The 20,081-nt window shown below is 44.8% G+C and overlaps 1 protein-coding gene across 2 annotated transcripts; it reads left to right on the top strand.

Annotated features, from left to right (window-relative positions):
- Nucleotides 1–1,066: 1,066 nt before the first annotated feature.
- On the top strand, nt 1,067–10,720 carry smx5. Of its 2 annotated transcripts, XM_055941142.1 has the most exons (5): nt 1,067–1,175; nt 1,568–1,635; nt 7,743–7,773; nt 7,867–7,926; nt 10,087–10,720. In XM_055941142.1, exons 1-5 carry the CDS (start codon nt 1,173–1,175, stop codon nt 10,210–10,212), a joined length of 288 nt encoding a protein of 95 aa, XP_055797117.1. In that variant the 5' UTR covers nt 1,067–1,172; the 3' UTR covers nt 10,213–10,720. The 2 variants fall into 2 exon arrangements, with proteins under 2 accessions (XP_055797117.1, XP_055797116.1); XM_055941141.1 differs by lacking the exons at nt 1,067–1,175; nt 1,568–1,635 and adding an exon at nt 1,709–3,099.
- Nucleotides 10,721–20,081: the final 9,361 nt, after the last annotated feature.

Below are 20,081 nucleotides of genomic sequence, written 5' to 3'. Positions count from 1 at the left end.
TATGTCTATGTAGGTATGTGTATGTATATATGTGTATATGTATGCATACGTGAATGGATATATATATTTACCCCAAAAAATATGGGGGATTGGAAATGATGCAGACAATTACATTGGAAGCAACATTCTTTCCGCAATATTAAGCTGATCCACCCCCCCCCCCCAAAAAAAAAAAAAAAAAAATTGTTTTTTTAAATATATATAAAAATAAAAATAAAGAAAAACCCTTTAACGAGTAGGTGTTCTAAAACTTTTGACCGGTAGTGTGTTTATGTATATATATGTATATATATTTGCAAAAAAAAGAATAGGGGGGATTGGAAATGATGCAGACAATTACATTGATGGAAGCTACAATCTATCTGAAATATTAAAGCTGATCTACCCACTAAAAAAAATCTATATATATTAAAAAAATCAAACAAGACTCCAGTCACCCAAGTCATAGGCTGTTCTCTCTGCTACCGCACAGCAAGCGGAGTGCCAAGTCTTGGACCAAAAGGCTCCTTAACAGCTTCTACCCTTCTACCCTTCTACCCCAAGACATAAGACTGCTGAACAATTAATCAAATGGAATTTTACACTGCTGCTACTCACTGTTTATTACCTATGCATAGTCACTTTACAAATTACCTCGACCCCTGCACATTGACTCGGTACAGGTACCCGTACCCCTGTATATAGCCTCGTTGTTGTTATGTAATTTTCTTGTTACTTTTTATTTATTTAAAAAATATATACTTTAGTTTATTTTGTAGATCTTTTCTTAACTCTATTTCTTGAACTGCACTGTTGGTTAAGAGCTTGAAAGTAAGCATTTATTTGGTTTGAAATGCTACCACCTACTGGTAGGTTGACAGTATTGCATGAGTGTGAATATATTTAGAATCAACTGATAACGTCATTGGATTAGAGAAAAATAATTTATCCTTCTTTTAGTAACTGCATAGAAGATATACAAAGTATATTAATTAGCCTACTTATCCGACTCAGTTCATGAATTTATGACATAATGACAAAAAAAAATAGCGTAAAATAAGATTTTATTAATGAAAATGTGAACGCGGATCACAAATGTTTCTTCCACAATCATGACGTATTTTAAAATCGACCAAATGCTATCGTCGTGACATCATCAACCTGAGACGAGGAAGCAGCGCTGAAAACTGAAAATGGTGAGAATATTGCGTGCTTTAGTTTGCTATATTTTAATCGTTTTATCTCGTTTACAATGATACAAAGTGTGTTGATAGTTATCAGCAACTCGCATAGTTAAAACTGCATCTATATATAAATCAAACACATTCGAACGGTTTCAGGCCAGTGAGTGCTAGCATGTCTGAAGAATGAGCATGTCGTTGATTTTGCGTTTATCTGCTAGCAAACTTTTGAGCTTAGCTAGCTAGGTAGTTACTATAAATAATTGTTGCATAAAAATCATTACGTTACGGCCCTGGTCTCCTAGCTAGCGCAATGAATGCTAGGCTACTAACGTTAGCGATCTAGCAATGATTCATAACGCTGTAACGTTAGCTAGTTAAGGTTAAATGTGTATTCTGTTTTGCAGCTTTTCTACTCATTTTTCAAGTCCCTGGTGGGGAAGGACGTGGTGGTGGAGCTGAAAAATGACTTGAGGTTTGTATTATGTAGTTCGTGGCTAGCTAGTTACAGTGCTAGCTTGTTACAGTGGCAGAATTCACAAATTACGTCATTGTTTTATATTAACGCATTTAACTTTTTATAGCGCTTTTTCGTTAGACAAAATCTAAAATCGCTTTATCAAAAATAAACACGTAGTACTTTATAGGAATTAAAATATAGGCTACAACAGTAGCTAGGTCAAGTCTGAGTGGTGTCCGTGAGAGAATCTGGAAGCTCAGAGCGAGATGTTTTAACACCGTTTTAAAACTATGGCGCCCGACATGGTTCAATGTACCAATAAATCAGTACGATCTACTTTGTTGTTTTTTTTCTTCTAATTGTCGGCATCTTGGAGCAAGAATTGGGATCATGTATACTGTGGTAATGAAGATAAATGGATAATAACTGACTACAGCAATGTATAATACGGCGAACTTAGCAAACGAGGAAATTGTGGTTAGTGCATTCATTGAGGTATAAAAGGAAACCGTTAAAGAATCAAACGGAATAAAATAACAGTTCCTATTTTTAGGTCCCTCCCCATTTTGTTCAGTTTGCTTCTGTTTAAGAAATGTTTTGCAGCATAATAGGAGTAATTTTCAAATACAGAGATTCATGGACCATGTATAGAGCCCCACAGTGGTGTTGTAATACCCATAAAATCAGCCTCTGTTACAGTTATTTGAATAATTCAATGGATGTTCTGTGCACAAAAGTGTCTTATCAATTTTCTAATCAGTCTTCTCAATGAAGCGATCAATGGAAATGGTCTTTCTGGGCTTGACGTCAGTTAAACTGCAGTACAGAAAGCAAGAATGTAGGAGCAAGTGGTTTCTTCCAGACCTGAACCCTGGCCCCTTGAAGTGGTTTCCTCTAGTTGCCACAGTAAATATTGGCAATGCAAAAAAATATATATAATAATGAAAATGTTATTTTGGGGTTTAAATTAAGTTTACCTGTGTCTTTTTTGGGGGGGTTAATGTCACATTTTAAGAAGAGAAATTGTAGAAATAGGTGGGGTTTATGACTGTTGCTGTGGCAACGAGTGACGACTCCTTGAAGTGCATGCTGGGGCTTCCGCTATTCTTTCTGTTCCTCTGGAAATGGCTGGTCTAAAACAACAACAACACTGAGACCCACTCGAACGCTTGCTTACAGCTGCACCACAGGGTCGGACAGGCCGCTTGCTTAAATGATCGTCACGCCTGCTCTGCGGTGTCAGACCCTGTAGTGCAAGCGTAAGGTGTGGGATCTACTGGCTAACTTTTCCAATTGGAAAAGGGGGGTTGTTTTTGTAAAGGAGTATAACAGTCTTTGGGTGTAAATTAGTTTTTGTCTGCGAGGGCAGACAGCACCCTATACAATTTTCATGGAAATTAATTTCGTGAGAAGCATACAAAATACACAATCAATGGGGCGAGCGGTCGCATTTGCATTCGCTCTGCATTCGCTCTGCAGGTAGTATAACTTTTATAACTTTTCATTACATTTCATTATAGTACAACGATTTAATTTGTCCAACCTTAGCAATTTCTTCTTAACTAGCTACATAGCCGTCTGTGTATCAAAGATAACTGCGTAATTATCGTATTTCGTCGTCTCGTTGTCCACTGCTATCTGCCCAGCAGCTAGCAAACGTCCACCGTCTACCGAATAGTAGTATAACTTTTCATTACATTTCATTATAGTACAACGGTCTGATTTTCATTTTCATTACAGTACAACGGTTTGATTTGTTTGATCTTAGCTAGCTACATAGCCGTCTTTTATCAAACATAATTGCGTCGTTATTGAGGTTCGCTAGCGAGCTATTTTCGTTCGAAATTAACGCAACGTAGCCATCACTGCTAGCTAGCCAGCTTGCCACCGAAGAGCATTGTAGAAACGATTACAATACAACGGAACGACTTGTTTTGTGTAGTGTTAGCTAGCTACATAGTTTTCTTTGCTAGCTTTGTATCTAAGATAATTGTGTAACTTTGAGTAATTATCGGTTAGCTAGCCAGCTAGTTTCGCCTGCCGCGCTGCTGTCCTCCTACCTAGCCAACACTGCTAGCTAACACTGCTAGCTAGCCAACTTCTACCGAATAGCAGCACTGTAGAAACTTACATTACAACGGAACGACTTGATTAGCGTAGTGTTAGCTAGTTGTCTTTGCTGTCCTTGTATCCATGATAATTGTGTAGTTTAGAGAAATTTAGAGAAACTGTCGAGGTCACCTAGCCAGCTTCACTTTCAACAACGCAGCTACTGCTAGCCAGGCTACTTCACCAGCCAGCAGTACTATATCATTTTAGTCAATAAGATTTGTAATTTTATTGATTTTTTGCTACGTAAGCTTAACTTTCTGAACATTCGAGACGTGTAGCCCACTTGTCATTCTAATCTCCTTTGCTTTAGCGTAGCCTCTTCTGTAGCCTGTCAAATATGTGTCTGTCTATCCCTGTTCTCTCCTCTCTGCACAGACCATACAAACGCCTCACACCGCGTGGCCGCGCCCACCCTAACCTGGTGGTCCCAGCCCGCACGACCCACGTGGAGTTCCAGGTCTCCGGTAGCCTCTGGAACTGCCGATCCGCGGCCAACAAGGCAGAGCTCATCTCAGCCTATGCCTCCCTCCAGTCCCTCGACTTCTTGGCACTGACGGAAACATGGCTCACCACAGATAACACTGCTACTCCTACTGCTCTCTCTTCGTCTGCCCACGTGTTCTCGCACACCCCGAGAGCTTCTGGTCAGCGGGGTGGTGGCACCGGGATCCTCATCTCTCCCAAGTGGTCATTCTCTCTTTCTCCCCTTACCCATCTGTCTATCGCCTCCTTTGAATTCCATGCTGTCACAGTTACCAGCCCTTTCAAGCTTAACATCCTTATCATTTATCGCCCTCCAGGTTCCCTTGGAGAGTTCATCAATGAGCTTGATGCCTTGATAAGCTCCTTTCCTGAGGACGGCTCACCTCTCACAGTTCTGGGTGACTTTAACCTCCCCATGTCTACCTTTGACTCATTCCTCTCTGCCTCCTTCTTTCCACTCCTCTCCTCTTTTGACCTCACCCTCTCACCTTCCCCCCCTACTCACAAGGCAGGCAATACGCTTGACCTCATCTTTACTAGATGCTGTTCTTCCACTAACCTCATTGCAACTCCCCTCCAAGTCTCCGACCACTACCTTGTATCCTTTTCCCTCTCGCTCTCGTCCAACACTTCCCACACTGCCCCTACTCGGATGGTATCGCGCCGTCCCAACCTTCGCTCTCTCTCCCCCGCTACTCTCTCCTCTTCCATCCTATCATCTCTTCCCTCTGCCCAAACCTTCTCCAACCTATCTCCTGATTCTGCCTCCTCAACCCTCCTCTCCTCCCTTTCTGCATCCTTTGACTCTCTATGTCCCCTATCCTCCAGGCCGGCTCGGTCCTCCCCTCCCGCTCCGTGGCTCGACGACTCATTGCGAGCTCACAGAACAGGGCTCCGGGCAGCCGAGCGGAAATGGAGGAAAACTCGCCTCCCTGCGGACCTGGCATCCTTTCACTCCCTCCTCTCTACATTTTCCTCTTCTGTCTCTGCTGCTAAAGCCACTTTCTACCACTCTAAATTCCAAGCATCTGCCTCTAACCCTAGGAAGCTCTTTGCCACCTTCTCCTCCCTCCTGAATCCTCCTCCCCCTCCCCCCCCCTCCTCCCTCTCTGCAGACGACTTCGTCAACCATTTTGAAAAGAAGGTCGACGACATCCGATCCTCGTTTGCTAAGTCAAACGACACCGCTGGTTCTGCTCACACTGCCCTACCCTGTGCTTTGACCTCTTTCTCTCCCCTCTCTCCAGATGAAATCTCGCGTCTTGTGACGGCCGGCCGCCCAACAACCTGCCCGCTTGACCCTATCCCCTCCTCTCTTCTCCAGACCATTTCCGGAGACCTTCTCCCTTACCTCACCTCGCTCATCAACTCATCCCTGACCGCTGGCTACGTCCCTTCCGTCTTCAAGAGAGCGAGAGTTGCACCCCTTCTGAAAAAACCTACACTCGATCCCTCCGATGTCAACAACTACAGACCAGTATCCCTTCTTTCTTTTCTCTCCAAAACTCTTGAACGTGCCGTCCTTGGCCAGCTCTCCTGCTATCTCTCTCAGAATGACCTTCTTGATCCAAATCAGTCAGGTTTCAAGACTAGTCACTCAACTGAGACTGCTCTTCTCTGTATCACGGAGGCGCTCCGCACTGCTAAAGCTAACTCTCTTTCCTCTGCTCTCATCCTTCTAGACCTATCGGCTGCCTTCGATACTGTGAACCATCAGATCCTCCTCTCCACCCTCTCCGAGTTGGGCATCTCCGGCGCGGCCCACGCTTGGATTGCGTCCTACCTGACAGGTCGCTCCTACCAGGTGGCGTGGCGAGAATCTGTCTCCTCACCACGCGCTCTCACCACTGGTGTCCCCCAGGGCTCTGTTCTAGGCCCTCTCCTATTCTCGCTATACACCAAGTCACTTGGCTCTGTCATAACCTCACATGGTCTCTCCTATCATTGCTATGCAGACGACACACAACTAATCTTCTCCTTTCCCCCTTCTGATGACCAGGTGGCGAATCGCATCTCTGCATGTCTGGCAGACATATCAGTGTGGATGACGGATCACCACCTCAAGCTGAACCTCGGCAAGACGGAGCTGCTCTTCCTCCCGGGGAAGGACTGCCCGTTCCATGATCTCGCCATCACGGTTGACAACTCCATTGTGTCCTCCTCCCAGAGCGCTAAGAACCTTGGCGTGATCCTGGACAACACCCTGTCGTTCTCAACTAACATCAAGGCGGTGGCCCGTTCCTGTAGGTTCATGCTCTACAACATCCGCAGAGTACGACCCTGCCTCACACAGGAAGCGGCGCAGGTCCTAATCCAGGCACTTGTCATCTCCCGTCTGGATTACTGCAACTCGCTGTTGGCTGGGCTCCCTGCCTGTGCCATCAAACCCCTACAACTCATCCAGAACGCCGCAGCCCGTCTGGTGTTCAACCTTCCCAAGTTCTCTCACGTCACCCCGCTCCTCCGCTCTCTCCACTGGCTTCCAGTTGAAGCTCGCATCCGCTACAAGACCATGGTGCTTGCCTACGGAGCTGTGAGGGGAACGGCACCTCAGTACCTTCAGGCTCTGATCAGGCCCTACACCCAAACAAGGGCACTGCGTTCATCCACCTCTGGCCTGCTCGCCTCCCTACCACTGAGGAAGTACAGTTCCCGCTCAGCCCAATCAAAACTGTTCGCTGCTCTGGCACCCCAATGGTGGAACAAACTCCCTCACGACGCCAGGACAGCGGAGTCAATCACCACCTTCCGGAGACACCTGAAACCCCACCTCTTCAAGGAATACCTAGGATAGGATAAAGCAATCCTTCTGCCCCCCCCCCCCCCCTTAAAAGATGTAGATGCACTATTGTAAAGTGGCTGTTCCACTGGATGTCATTAGGTGAATGCACCAATTTGTAAGTCGCTCTGGATAAGAGCGTCTGCTAAATGACTTAAATGTAATGTAAATGTGTTATAATACATGCAATTAAAATGTTAAAAAACGAAGAAGTGAGCGTACACATATTCCCGTAGTCCCGGTGACGTACTGTCAGCCCACGTCACAGGGCTCTGGATGGACGTGTTCTCCTACGTAGAACATATAGACTCAGGCAAAGACATTTAGGAGCACAGTGAAAGCTATTTAAGGTATTAAAGCTAGAATCGTTTCATTTTTCTAGGAGCTCCTAAATTAAACTTCCAGGTCGCACAGCAACAATATTTAGGCGCATATGCGAGTCCCACTGTAGAAGCCTGTGTTATGTCCTCGGTCCCGCTGTTCAACAGCCTGGTTAACGTTGGAATGAAGTCTGCCCTGCTTCAGTTTTATTATTGAACAGTGGGACCTTGTATCTCCTTCTGGAGGGCGGCAGCTCGCTGGTTTTTTTTAGCTAGGTTGTGGGTGGTGTCCACTATGTGGGTGGGATGTCCTTGTCTTACCTGTCTGTCATGGAGTCCCTGAAGCCCCCCCCTGAAAACCTCACAATTGAAAGCTTGAGATGACAGATGTTGATTTTTACAAGTTACACATCTTTGTCTATTTTCAGCATCTGTGGAACACTTCACTCGGTTGATCAGGTAAGAATAGAAGACCATCTCAAACCACATGTTCGTCAACTTTTTAAATGGCCTCATACGTTGTTGTGCTCACTGTAGTTCTTGCTCTTGCAGTACCTGAACATTAAACTGACAGACATCAGTGTCACGGATCCAGAGAAGTATCCCCACATGGTGAGTTGTCCTGTCCATCCATTGGACAATATGTGGCGGCAGCGTAGCCTAGTGGTTAGAGCGTTGGACTAGTAACCGGAAGGTTGCAAGTTCAAATCCCCGAGCTGACAAGGTACAAATCTGTCGTTCTGCCCCTGAACAGGCAGTTAACCCACTGTTTCCCAGACATACTGTATTTACCCTATTTACAGTGCATTGGGTAAGTATTCAGACCCCACATGGTGAGTTGTCCTGTCCTTCCATTGGACAATATAGGGCTGGTTTCCCAGACATACTGTATTTACCCTATTTACAGTGCATTGGGTAAGTATTCAGACCCCACATGGTGAGTTGTCCTGTCCATCCATTGGACAATATAGGGCTGGTTTCCCAGACATACTGTATTTACCCTATTTACAGTGCATTGGGTAAGTATTCAGACCCCACATGGTGAGTTGTCCTGTCCATACATTGGACAATATAGGGCTGGTTTCCCAGACATACTGTATTTACCCTATTTACAGTGCATTGGGTAAGTATTCAGACCCCTTGACTTTTTCCACATTTTGATATTATTACAGCCTTATTCTAAAATGGATTAAATTGGTTTTGTTTTTTCCCTCATCAATCTATACACAATACCCCATAATGTCAAAGCAAAAATAGGTTTCTTTTTAGGATTTTTGTCAATTTTTTTCAAAATTCAAACATCACATTTTAAGCAAGTATTCAGACCCTTTACTCAGTACTTTGTTGAAGCACCTTTGGCAGTGATTACAGCCTTGAGTCTTCTTGGGTATGACGCTACAAGTTTGGCACACCTGTATTTGGGGAGTTTCTCCCATTCTTCTCTGCAGATCCTCTCAAGCTCTGTCAGGTTGGATGGGGAGCATCGCTGCACAGATATTTTCAGGTCTTTCCAGAGATGGCCGGGCCACTCGAGGACATTCAGAGACTTGTCCCAAAGCCACTCCTGCGTTGTCTTGGCTGTGTGCTTTGGGTCGTTGTCCTGTTGGAAGGTGAACCTTCGCCCCAGTCTGAAGTCCTGCGCTCTGGAGCAGGTTTTCATCAAGGATTTCTCTGTACTTTGCTCTGTTCATCTTTGCCTCGATCCTGACTAGTCGACAAGTCCATGCCGCTGAAAAAATATCACCACAGCATGTTGCTGCCACCACCATGCTTCACCGTAGGGATGGTGCCAGGTTTCCTCCAGATGTGACCCTTGGCATTCAGGCCAAAGAGTTCAATCTTGGTTTCATCAGACCAGGGAATCTTGTTCCTCATGGTCTGAGAGTCCTTTAGGTGCCTTTTTCTCTGGCCACTGCCATAAAGACCTGATTGGTGGAGTGCTGCAGAGATTGTTGCCCTTCTGGAAGGTTCTCCCATCTCCAGAGAGGAGCTCTGTCAGTGACCATCGGGTTGCTGGTCACCTCCCTGACCAAGGCCCTTTTCCCCTGATTCCTCAGTCTTAAGGCTTCCAAACTTCTTCCATTTATGAATGATGGCGACCACTGTGTTCTTGGGAACATTCAATGCTGTGGAAATTTTAGTGCCCTTCCCCCAGATCTGTGCCTCGACACGATCCTGTCTCGATTCCTTCTACCTCATGGCTTGTTTTTTTGCTCTGACATGCACTGCATAATAAAATAAAACATTTGCAAACATATCTAAACCTTTTTTCCACGTTGTCATTTATGGGGTGTTGTGTGTAGATTGAGGAACATTTTTGATTCCATTTTTGATTAAGTCTGTAACGTATCAATGTGAAGGGGTCAGAATACTTTCAGAATGTGCTGTGTAGTCCAGGACTAGGCTGAAATCTGTGTCTAGGAAACTAGCCCTTTCTAAACTAAAAGCTCTGCTTCTGACGTTGACTGTAACACAACACCATCTCAAGATCTTCAGAACAGATGATGCTGGGAAATAAATCAATAAGGGATTATTGGCTGTTTTTTTTCTTCCTCTAATCAATTCAGCCTGTTTTTCTAATGCTACCTGTTCTGTTATCAGTGAAGAACTGTTCTCTTATCTTCTGTCACCAGTTGTCAGTGAAGAACTGTTCTGTTATCAGTGAAGAACTGTTCTGTTATCTTCTGTCACCAGTTATCAGTGAAGAACTGTTCTGTTATCTTCTGTCACCAGTTATCAGTGAAGAACTGTTCTGTTATCTTCTGTCACCAGTTATCGGTGAAGAACTGTTTCATCCGAGGCTCTGTGGTGCGATACGTCCAACTACCTGCAGACGAGGTCGACACTCAGCTGTTACAGGACGCTGCACGCAAGGAGGCACTGCAACAGAAGCAGTGATGCTTTAACACGTGACATCATGGCTGGGGGGGGAGGGAGGGATTTGGAAGATGGACAGATTATGTTTTAGTTCGGTGTAAACAATCCAAAATTAATTTAATCTGTTTGCATTAGAAGCCCCTGATATGTTTTCCTTGTTGTCTAGCCTGGTTTGCCACATTGGTTTTGCAGTGCTTTAGTGTCACCTACCTCAAATGCCAACTAAGGTCTCCCAGCACTTGATACCCTACTGTTTTGTAAACATTCGGACAACACTTCCTGTTTCCTATACTATACCGCGCCACTATTGGTTGATGTCAGAAATGACCAGATTCAGTTTGTTTTTTATTTTATTGTTGTCCTTGTGAAGCAGTATCCATAATTTAATATATTCTCCTTCTGAAGACTGTTCTTCTGCTCAGATGGAGAATATTCTCTGCTTTTTCTTTTTATAAAACCAGTTTTGAGTTTGTATGACTCATGTTATTTGCATCACCTTTTTGATTTGTAGATAAAAACCTTGTTTAAATCCTGTTCTTATTGTCGTTTTGAATACAATACCAGATATCATGCCAGAGGGATGGTCACTAACATTTGTGTTTATAATGCATCCACAGTAGTTCCTGCCACGGCAGCAGCTACTCTACCTGGGGTCCAGCAACATTAAGGAAGTTATATACAGTTGAAGTCAGAAGTTTACAAACACTTAGGTTGGAGTCATTAACTCGTTTTTCAACCACTCTACAAATGTCTTGTAAAAAAAACTATAGTTTTGGCAAGTCGGTTAGGACATCTACTTTGCATGACACAAGTCATTTTTCCAACAATTGTTTACAGACAGATTATTTCACTTATAATTCACTGGATCACAATTCCAGTGGGTCAGAAGTTTACATACACTTAAGTTGCCTGTGCCTTTAAACAGGTGGGAAAATTGTAGGCTAATTGACATCATTTGAGTCAATTGGAGGTGTACCTGTGGATGTATTTCAAGGCCTACCTTCAAACTCGGTACCTCTTTGCTTGACATCATGGGAAATTCAAAAGAAATTAGATAAGACCTCAGACAAAAAAGTCTGGTTCATCCTTGGGAGCAATTTCCAGACACCTGAAGGTACCACGTTCATCTGTACAAACAATAGTACGCAAGTATAAACACCATGGGACCACGCAGCCATCATAGCCCTCAGGAAGGAGACACATTCTGTCTCCTAGAGATGAACGTACTTTGTTGCGAAAAGTGGAAATCAATCCCAGAACAACTGCAAAGGACCTTGTGAAGATGCTGGAGAAAACAGGTACAAAAGTATCTATATCCACAGTAAAACGAGTCCTATATCGACATAACCTGAAAGGCCGCTCAGCAAGGAAGAAGCCACTGCTCCAAAACCGCCATAAAAAGCCAGACTACGGTTTACAACTGCACATGGGGACAAAGATTGTACTTTTTGGAGAAATGTCCTCTGGTATGTTGAAACAAAAATAGAACTGTTTGACCATAATGACTATCGTTATGTTTGGAGGAAAAAGGGGGATGCTTGCAAGCCGAAGAACACCATCCCAACCGTGAAGCACGGGGGTGGCAGCATCATGTTGTTGGGGTGCTTTGCTGCAGGAGGGACTGGTGGCTTCACAAAATAGATGGCATCATGAGGCAGGAAAGTTATGTTGATATATTGAAGCAACATCCCAAGACATCAGTCAGGAAGTTAAAGCTTGATCGCAAATGGGTCTTCCAAATGGACAATGACCCTAAGCATACTTCCAAAGTTGTGGCAAAATGGCTTAAGGACAACAAAGTCAAGGTATTGGAGTGGCCATCACAAAGCCCTGACCTTAATTCCTATAGAAAATTTGTGGGCAGAACTGAAAAAGCATGTGCGAGTAAGGAGGCTTACAAACCGGACTCAGTTACACCAGCTCTGTCAGAAGGAATGGGCCAAAATCCACCCAACTTATTGTGGGAAGCTTGTGGAAGGCTACCTGAAATGTTTGACCCAAGTTAAACCATTTAAAGGCAATGCTACCAAATACTAATACTAACACCACTGGCCAATATGAGGGTGACGGTCACAGTAAGCACAAGTATACAACGCAAGAAGCAACAATACTCCAATCAGTACTTTAAATAAAAAATTAAACAGTCCGTTTTATAACTGAATCTAAATAAAATATTTAAATTAACAGCGAAATATGACTCGGACTCATCCTCTGGCTTCAAAACAGAAGTCCAAACTCTCGCGGTTTGGTAGCTCAATGGATGTGGGTAGAAAACTCTGCTCAATCAAATCTTATTTTACTGTTCTTCAATCCCTCAATTGTTCTTGATGAAGTATGCTTCCCATACGAAATAGTTTGTGCATATACTATGATGACATTTTGTGACATTTTTTGGGGTATTCAGCAAGGTTTTTTGGGGGGGGGGCTGTTCGTACATTTTTTTTTACCTCCTACAAATCATGTGAAATGTTCAGCCTGTGGATGATGTCATCTCTGATGAGGTAAACCGTCCAACGATTCCATTTGGACATCTGCTTTCATTCACACCAATTTGAGTAACAATTACTTGTCATGTGAAGTGCTTTCAATTACTGGTTACTTGAAATAGATGTGTTCGATGTCACATGGGCTGCGTTTAGACAGGCAGCCCAATATTTTTTCCACTAATTGGTCTTTTGACCAATCGGCTTTTGAAAAAATATCTAATGTGAAAAGATCTGATGTGATTGGTCAAAAGACCAATTAGTGGAAAAAATATTGGGCTGCCTGTCTAAACTCAGCCCGTGGTAATATGTAACATATATTAGACTGAAGTCCTGAAGCTTTTGTTGTCTGTTTTCTACATTTACATTTACATTTAAGTCATTTAGCAGACGCTCTTATCCAGAGCGACTTACAAATTGGTGCATTCACCTTATTCTAGTTGGTGGTAGACTGCAACACTCGTGATACCCTGTTAATTTCAACATCAGACGACGTGTACTCTGATAATGAGGTATTTAATGTCATCTAACATGAGGGAGAACCTTCAATGAAACTGGAGGGACACTACAGTATGGTCACCGTCAATGAAACTGGAGGGACACTGCAGTATGGTCACCGTCAATTAAACTAGAGGGACACTGCAGTATGGTCACCGTCAATGAAACTGGAAGGACACTACAGTATGGTCACCGTCAATGAAACTGGAGGGACAATACAGTATGGTCAGCATCCACAGCAACAAAAATATAAACGCAAAATGCAAGAATTTCTAACATTTGACTGAGTTACAGTTCATATAAGGAAATCAGTCAATTTAAATAAATAATAATCTATGGATTTCACATACAGATATGCATCTGTTGGTCAAAGATACCTTAAAAAAAAATTGGGGGCGTGGATCAGAGAACCAGTCAGTATCTGGTGTGACCACCATTTGCCTCATGCAGCGCGACGCATCTCTATGACTAGTGTGGCTGGAGTCTTTGACAATTTTTAGGGCCTTCCTCTGATAAAGAGGTCCTGGATGGCAGGAAGCTTGGCCCCATGGTTCGCACTACCCTCTCCAGGCAGTGATGCAACCAGTCAGGATGCTCTCGATGGTGCAGCTGTAGAACCTTTTGAGGATCTGAGGACCCATGCCAAATATTTTCTGTCTGCTGAGGTGGAATAGGTTTTGTCGTGCCCTCTTCACGACTGTCAAGGTGTGCTTGGACCATGTTCGTTTGTTGGTGCTGTGAACACCAAGGAACATGAAGCTCTTAACTTGCTCCACTGCAGCCTCGTCGATGAGAATGGGGACGTGCTCGGTCCTCTTTTTCCTGTAGTCCATGATCATCTCCTTTGTCTTGCTCATGTTGAGGGAAAGGTTGTTGTCCTGGCACCACACTGCCAGGTCTCTGACCTCCTCCCTATAGGCTGTCTCATCGTTGTCGGTGATCAGGCCTACCATTGTTGTGTCATCAGCAAACTTAATGATGGTGTTGGAGTCATGCTTGGCCACACAGTCGTGGGTGAACAGGGAGTACAGGAGGGGACTAAGTACGCACCCCTGAGGGGCCCCTGTGTTGAGGATCAGCGTGGCAGATGTGTTGTTGCCTACCCTTAACCACCTGGGCCGGCCCGTCAGGAAGTCCGGGATCCAGTTTCAGAGGGAGGTGTTTAGTCCCAGGGTCCTTAGCTTATTGATGAGCTTTGTGGGCACTATGGTGTTGAACGCTGAGCTGTAGTCAATGAACAACATTCTCACATGGGTGTTAATTTTGTGCAGTTGGGAAAGGGCAGTGTGGAGTGCGATTGAGATCTGTGGATCAGTTGGGGTGGTATGTAAATTCTTGTAGTTTGAATTTGGCGCTCTGCAATTTCACTGGATGTTGTCAAATCGATCCCTCTAAAGCGATTGGCGCGTGAAGGGATCACTAAGAGGTTAGGTTTTACTCACATCGGCTGTGGAGAGCGTGATCACAGTCTTCTGGAACAGCTGGTGCGCTCATGAATGTTTCAGTGTTATTTCCCTCGAAGCGAGCATAGAAGTAGTTTAGCTCGCCTGGTAGGCTCGTGTCACTGAGCAGCTCTCGGCTGTGCTTCCCTTTGTAGTCTGTAATGGTTTGCAGGCCCTGCCACATCCGACGAGCGTTAGAGCCGGTGTAGTACGATTCGATCTTAGTACTCTATTGATGCTTTGCCTGTTTGATGGTTCGTCGGAGGGCATAGTGGGATTCCTTATAAGCTTCCGGGTTAGAGTCCCGCACCTTGACAGCGGCAGCTCTAGCCTTTAGCTCAGTGTGGATGTTGCCTGTAAAAAATGGCTTTTGGTTGGGGTATGTACGTACGGTCACTTTGGAGATGACATCATCGATGCACTTATTGATGAAGCCAATGACTGATGTGGTGTACTCCTCAATGCCATCGGAGGAATCCCAGAAAATATCCCAGTCTCTGCTAGAAAAACAGTCCTGTATCTTAGCATCTTCTTCATCTGACCACTTTTTTTATTGATCTAGTCACTGGTGCTTCCTGCTTTAATTTTTGCTTGTAAGCAGGAATCAGGAGGATAGAATTATGGTCAGATTTTCCAAATGGATGGTGAGAGAGAGCTTTGTACACGTCTCTGTGTGTGGAGTATAGGTGGCCCAGAGTTTTTTCCCTCTGGTTGCACATTTAACATGCTGATAGAAATCTGGTAAAACGGATTTAAGTTTCCCTGCATTAAAGTCCCTGGCTACTAGGATTGCCGCCTCCGGGTGAGCGTTTTCTTGTTTGCTTATGGCGGAATACAGCTCATTCAATGCTGTCTTAGTGCCAGCCTCTGACTGTGGTGGTATGTAAACAGCTAAGACAAATACAGATGAAAACTCTCTAGGTAGATAGTGTGGTCCACAGCTTATCAATGAGATAGCTCGAGACTTCCTTAGATATCGTGCACTAGCTGTTATTTACATAAATACATAGTCCGCCGCCCCTTGTCTTACCAGATGCCGCTGTTCTATCCGGCCGGTGCAGCGTATAACCAGCCAGCTGTATGTTGATAGTGTCACAGCCTGCCGGTGCAGCGTATAACCAGCCAGCTGTATGTTGATGGTGTCGTCGTTCAGCCACGACTCCGTGAAGCATAAGATGTTACAGTTTTGAATGTCCCGTTGGTAGTTTAATCTTCCACGTAGGTCATCGATTTTATTCTCCAAAGATTGCACGTTTGCTAGCAGAATGGAAGGAAGTGGGGGGTTTATTCGATCGCCTACGAATTCTCAGAAGGCAGCCCGCCCTCTGGACCCTTTTTCTCCGCCTCCTTTCACGCAAATCACGGGGGATCTGGGCCTGTTCCCGAGAGAGCAGTATATCGTTCGCATCGGGCTCGTCAGACTCGTTAAAGGAAAAAAATGATTCTGCCAGTCCTGGTGAGTAATTGCAGTCCTGATGTCCAGAAGTTATTTTTTGTCATAAGAGACGGTAGTGGCAACATTATGTACAAAATAAATAAAAAAATAAGTTACAAACAACGCAAATAAACAAAAAACAAAGAACACAATCGGTTGGGGACAGGTAAAACGTCAGCCATGTTGAAATGTCACCAGAGCCTGGTTCATAGCCTGGTTCCTCTCTAGGTTTCTTCCTAGGTTTTGGCCTTTCTAGGGAGTTTTTCCTAGCCACCGTGCTTCTACACCTGCATTGCTTGCTGTTTGGGGTTTTAGGCTGGGTTTCTGTACAGCACTTTGAGATATTAGCTGATGTACGAAGGGCTATATAAAATAAACTTGATTGATTGATTGATGTCTTCCTCCATTCCTTGCAAGGACAACCTGTTCTGGGGAAAAGGTGAATTAGTCATTCTCATGGGGAGGCCAGTCAGCGCCTCGTGTGGAGAGAGACCGGTGACTGTGTGGTATCTGCCTAACGGGAAGCACCTTTACCCATGTCAGACTTGTTTCACCAATTAGTTTAATCCATTTTGTTGTCAGAGTTTGGTTCAACATTGTTTTTCATGCAAATCAAACATTGTACAACCACACCACCAAGATCATTTTTCTGTGAACACAGTACAACCTACTGTACACCAATATTATGTACAAGATCCACTGTCCCTATTTTTGACACATGGTCTTGACAATTTCGTAAGGAATTTGAAAGTACACAAGGTTGTGGCTGGTCTGCTCCACTCATCCAACCATCCTCTGATGCATCTGCAAAGCAACGATGTCATTACTAGGGCTGTGGCGGTAACGGAATTTCGTCAGCAGGCGATTGTCAATCAAATAACAAATAACTGTCCGTCTCACGGTAATTGACCCTGTAATTAACATAAACATATTTAGCATCTCCTGGCTGCCACACATAGCCTACAAGCCGCAGACCTTTGGAACATCTACATTTTTTAAAAGTAGTTAAAAAGTTTAAAAATAAATCCTTGTAGAATATCAGAACATCTCATCAGTCTCACCACAACTTCACTCGCCTCCATTTTTCTCCCATAAAAACAATCCTGCAGCGGTTGAACTAATGAATTGCCTCTAGTCTATCTTTGGAGAGGGCGCGACCCCCAGAAGTAAAGTCATGACCCAAATACTTAAAGGAGCTCCGGGTATAATTGCATCTTACTGGGGGAAACTTTTTGACTATTTTCTCCCCCAAAATATCTACAATGCCCAAGTGTCCTGGTGACATATCTCCTCTGATTGTGAGCCAAACAACAAATGGTAAACATACTGAACCAAAATACCCCCTCCAGGAGCAACAGAAGAAGAGAAGAGAATACTCCCCCCAGAAGCAAAAGAAGAAGAGAAGAGAATAGTCCTCCCAGGAGCAACAGAAGAAGAGAAGAGATACTCCCCCAAGGAGCAACAGAAGAAGAGAAGAGATACTCCCCCCAGGAGCAACAGAAGAAGAGAGGAGATATTCCCCCAGGAGCAACAGAAGAAGAGAAGAGAATACTCCCCCCAGGAGCAACAGAAGAAGAGAAGAGAATACTCCCCCCAGGAGCAACAGAAGAAGAGAAGAGAATACTCCCCCAAGGAGCAACAGAAGAAGAGACGAGATATTCCCCCCAGGAGCAACGGAAGAAGAGAAGAGATACTCCCCCCAGGAGCAACAGAAGAAGAGAAGAGAAATGAAAGGAAGCATGAGCTAAATCAACAACTACCTGGAGACACCTGGGATAACATGGTAACAGTGTTAGGTACCAACTACCTGGAGACACCTGGGATAACATGGTAGCAGTGTTAGGTACCAACTACCTGGAGACACCTGGGATAACATGGTAGCAGTGCTAGACACCAACTACCTGGAGACACCTGGGATAACATGGTAGCAGTGTTAGGCACCAACTACCTGGAGACACCTGGGATAACATGGTAACAGTGTTAGGCACCAACTACCTGGAGACACCTGGGATAACATGGTAGCAGTGTTAGGCACCTGGGATAACATGGTAGCAGTGTTAGGCACCAACTACCTGGAGACACCTGGGATAACATGGTAACAGTGTTAGGCACCAACTACCTGGAGACACCTGGGATAACATGGTAACAGTATTAGGCACCAACTACCTGGAGACACCTGGGATAACATGGTAGCAGTGTTAGGCACCAACTACCTGGAGACACCTGGGATAACATGGTAACAGTGCTAGGCACCTGGGATAACATGGTAGCAGCGTTAGGCACCTGGGATAACATGGTAACAGTGTTGGGCACCAACTACCTGGAGACACCTGGGATAACATGGTAGCAGTGCTAGGCACCAACTACCTGGAGACACCTGGGATAACATGGTAACAGTGTTAGGTACCAACTACCTGGAGACACCTGGGATAACATGGTAGCAGTGTTAGGTACCAACTACCTGGAGACACCTGGGATAACATGGTAGCAGTGCTAGACACCAACTACCTGGAGACACCTGGGATAACATGGTAGCAGTGTTAGGCACCAACTACCTGGAGACACCTGGGATAACATGGTAACAGTGTTAGGCACCAACTACCTGGAGACACCTGGGATAACATGGTAGCAGTGTTAGGCACCTGGGATAACATGGTAGCAGTGTTAGGCACCAACTACCTGGAGACACCTGGGATAACATGGTAACAGTGTTAGGCACCAACTACCTGGAGACACCTGGGATAACATGGTAACAGTATTAGGCACCAACTACCTGGAGACACCTGGGATAACATGGTAGCAGTGTTAGGCACCAACTACCTGGAGACACCTGGGATAACATGGTAACAGTGCTAGGCACCTGGGATAACATGGTAGCAGTGTTAGGCACCTGGGATAACATGGTAACAGTGTTGGGCACCAACTACCTGGAGACACCTGGGATAACATGGTAGCAGTGCTAGGCACCAACTACCTGGAGACACCTGGGATAACATGGTAACAGTTTTAGGCACCAACTACCTGGAGACACCTGGGATAACATGGCAACAGTGTTAGGCACCAACTACCTGGAGACACCTGGGATAACATGGTAACAGTGTTAGGCACCAACTACCTGGAGACACCTGGGATAACATGGTAACAGTGTTAGGTACCATCTACCTGGAGACACCTGGGATAACATGGTAACAGTGTTAGGCACCTGGGATAACATGGTAACAGTGTTAGGCACCAACTACCTGGAGACACCTGGGATAACATGGTAACAGTGTTAGGTACCAACTACCTGGAGACACCTGGGATAACATGGTAACAGTTTTAGGTACCAACTACCTGGAGACACCTGGGATAACATGGTAACAGTATTAGGCACCTGGGATAACATGGTAACAGTTTTAGGCACCAACTACCTGGAGACACCTGGGATAACATGGTAACAGTGTTAGGCACCAACTACCTGGAGACACCTGGGATAACATGGTAACAGTTTTAGGCACCAACTACCTGGAGACACCTGGGATAACATGGTAGCAGTGTTAGGCACCAACTACCTGGAGACACCTGGGATAACATGGTAACAGTGTTAGGCACCAACTACCTGGAGACACCTGGGATAACATGGTAACAGTCTTAGGCACCAACTACCTGGAGACACCTGGGATAACATGGTAACAGTGTTAGGTACCAACTACCTGGAGACACCTGGGATAACATGGTAACAGTGTTAGGCACCTGGGATAACATGGTAGCAGTGTTAGGTACCAACTACCTGGAGACACCTGGGATAACATGGTAGCAGTGTTAGGCACCAACTACCTGGAGACACCTGGGATAACATGGTAACAGTGTTAGGCACCAACTACCTGGAGACACCTGGGATAACATGGTAACAGTCTTAGGCACCAACTACCTGGAGACACCTGGGATAACATGGTAACAGTGTTAGGTACCAACTACCTGGAGACACCTGGGATAACATGGTAACAGTGTTAGGCACCTGGGATAACATGGTAGCAGTGTTAGGTACCAACT

Source organism: Salvelinus fontinalis, chromosome 12 (assembly GCF_029448725.1).
Source record: "Salvelinus fontinalis isolate EN_2023a chromosome 12, ASM2944872v1, whole genome shotgun sequence".
Lineage (NCBI taxonomy): Eukaryota > Metazoa > Chordata > Actinopteri > Salmoniformes > Salmonidae > Salvelinus > Salvelinus fontinalis.
Note: the sequence above shows the minus strand (reverse complement) of the source record. Positions and strands in the feature narration are given on the sequence as shown.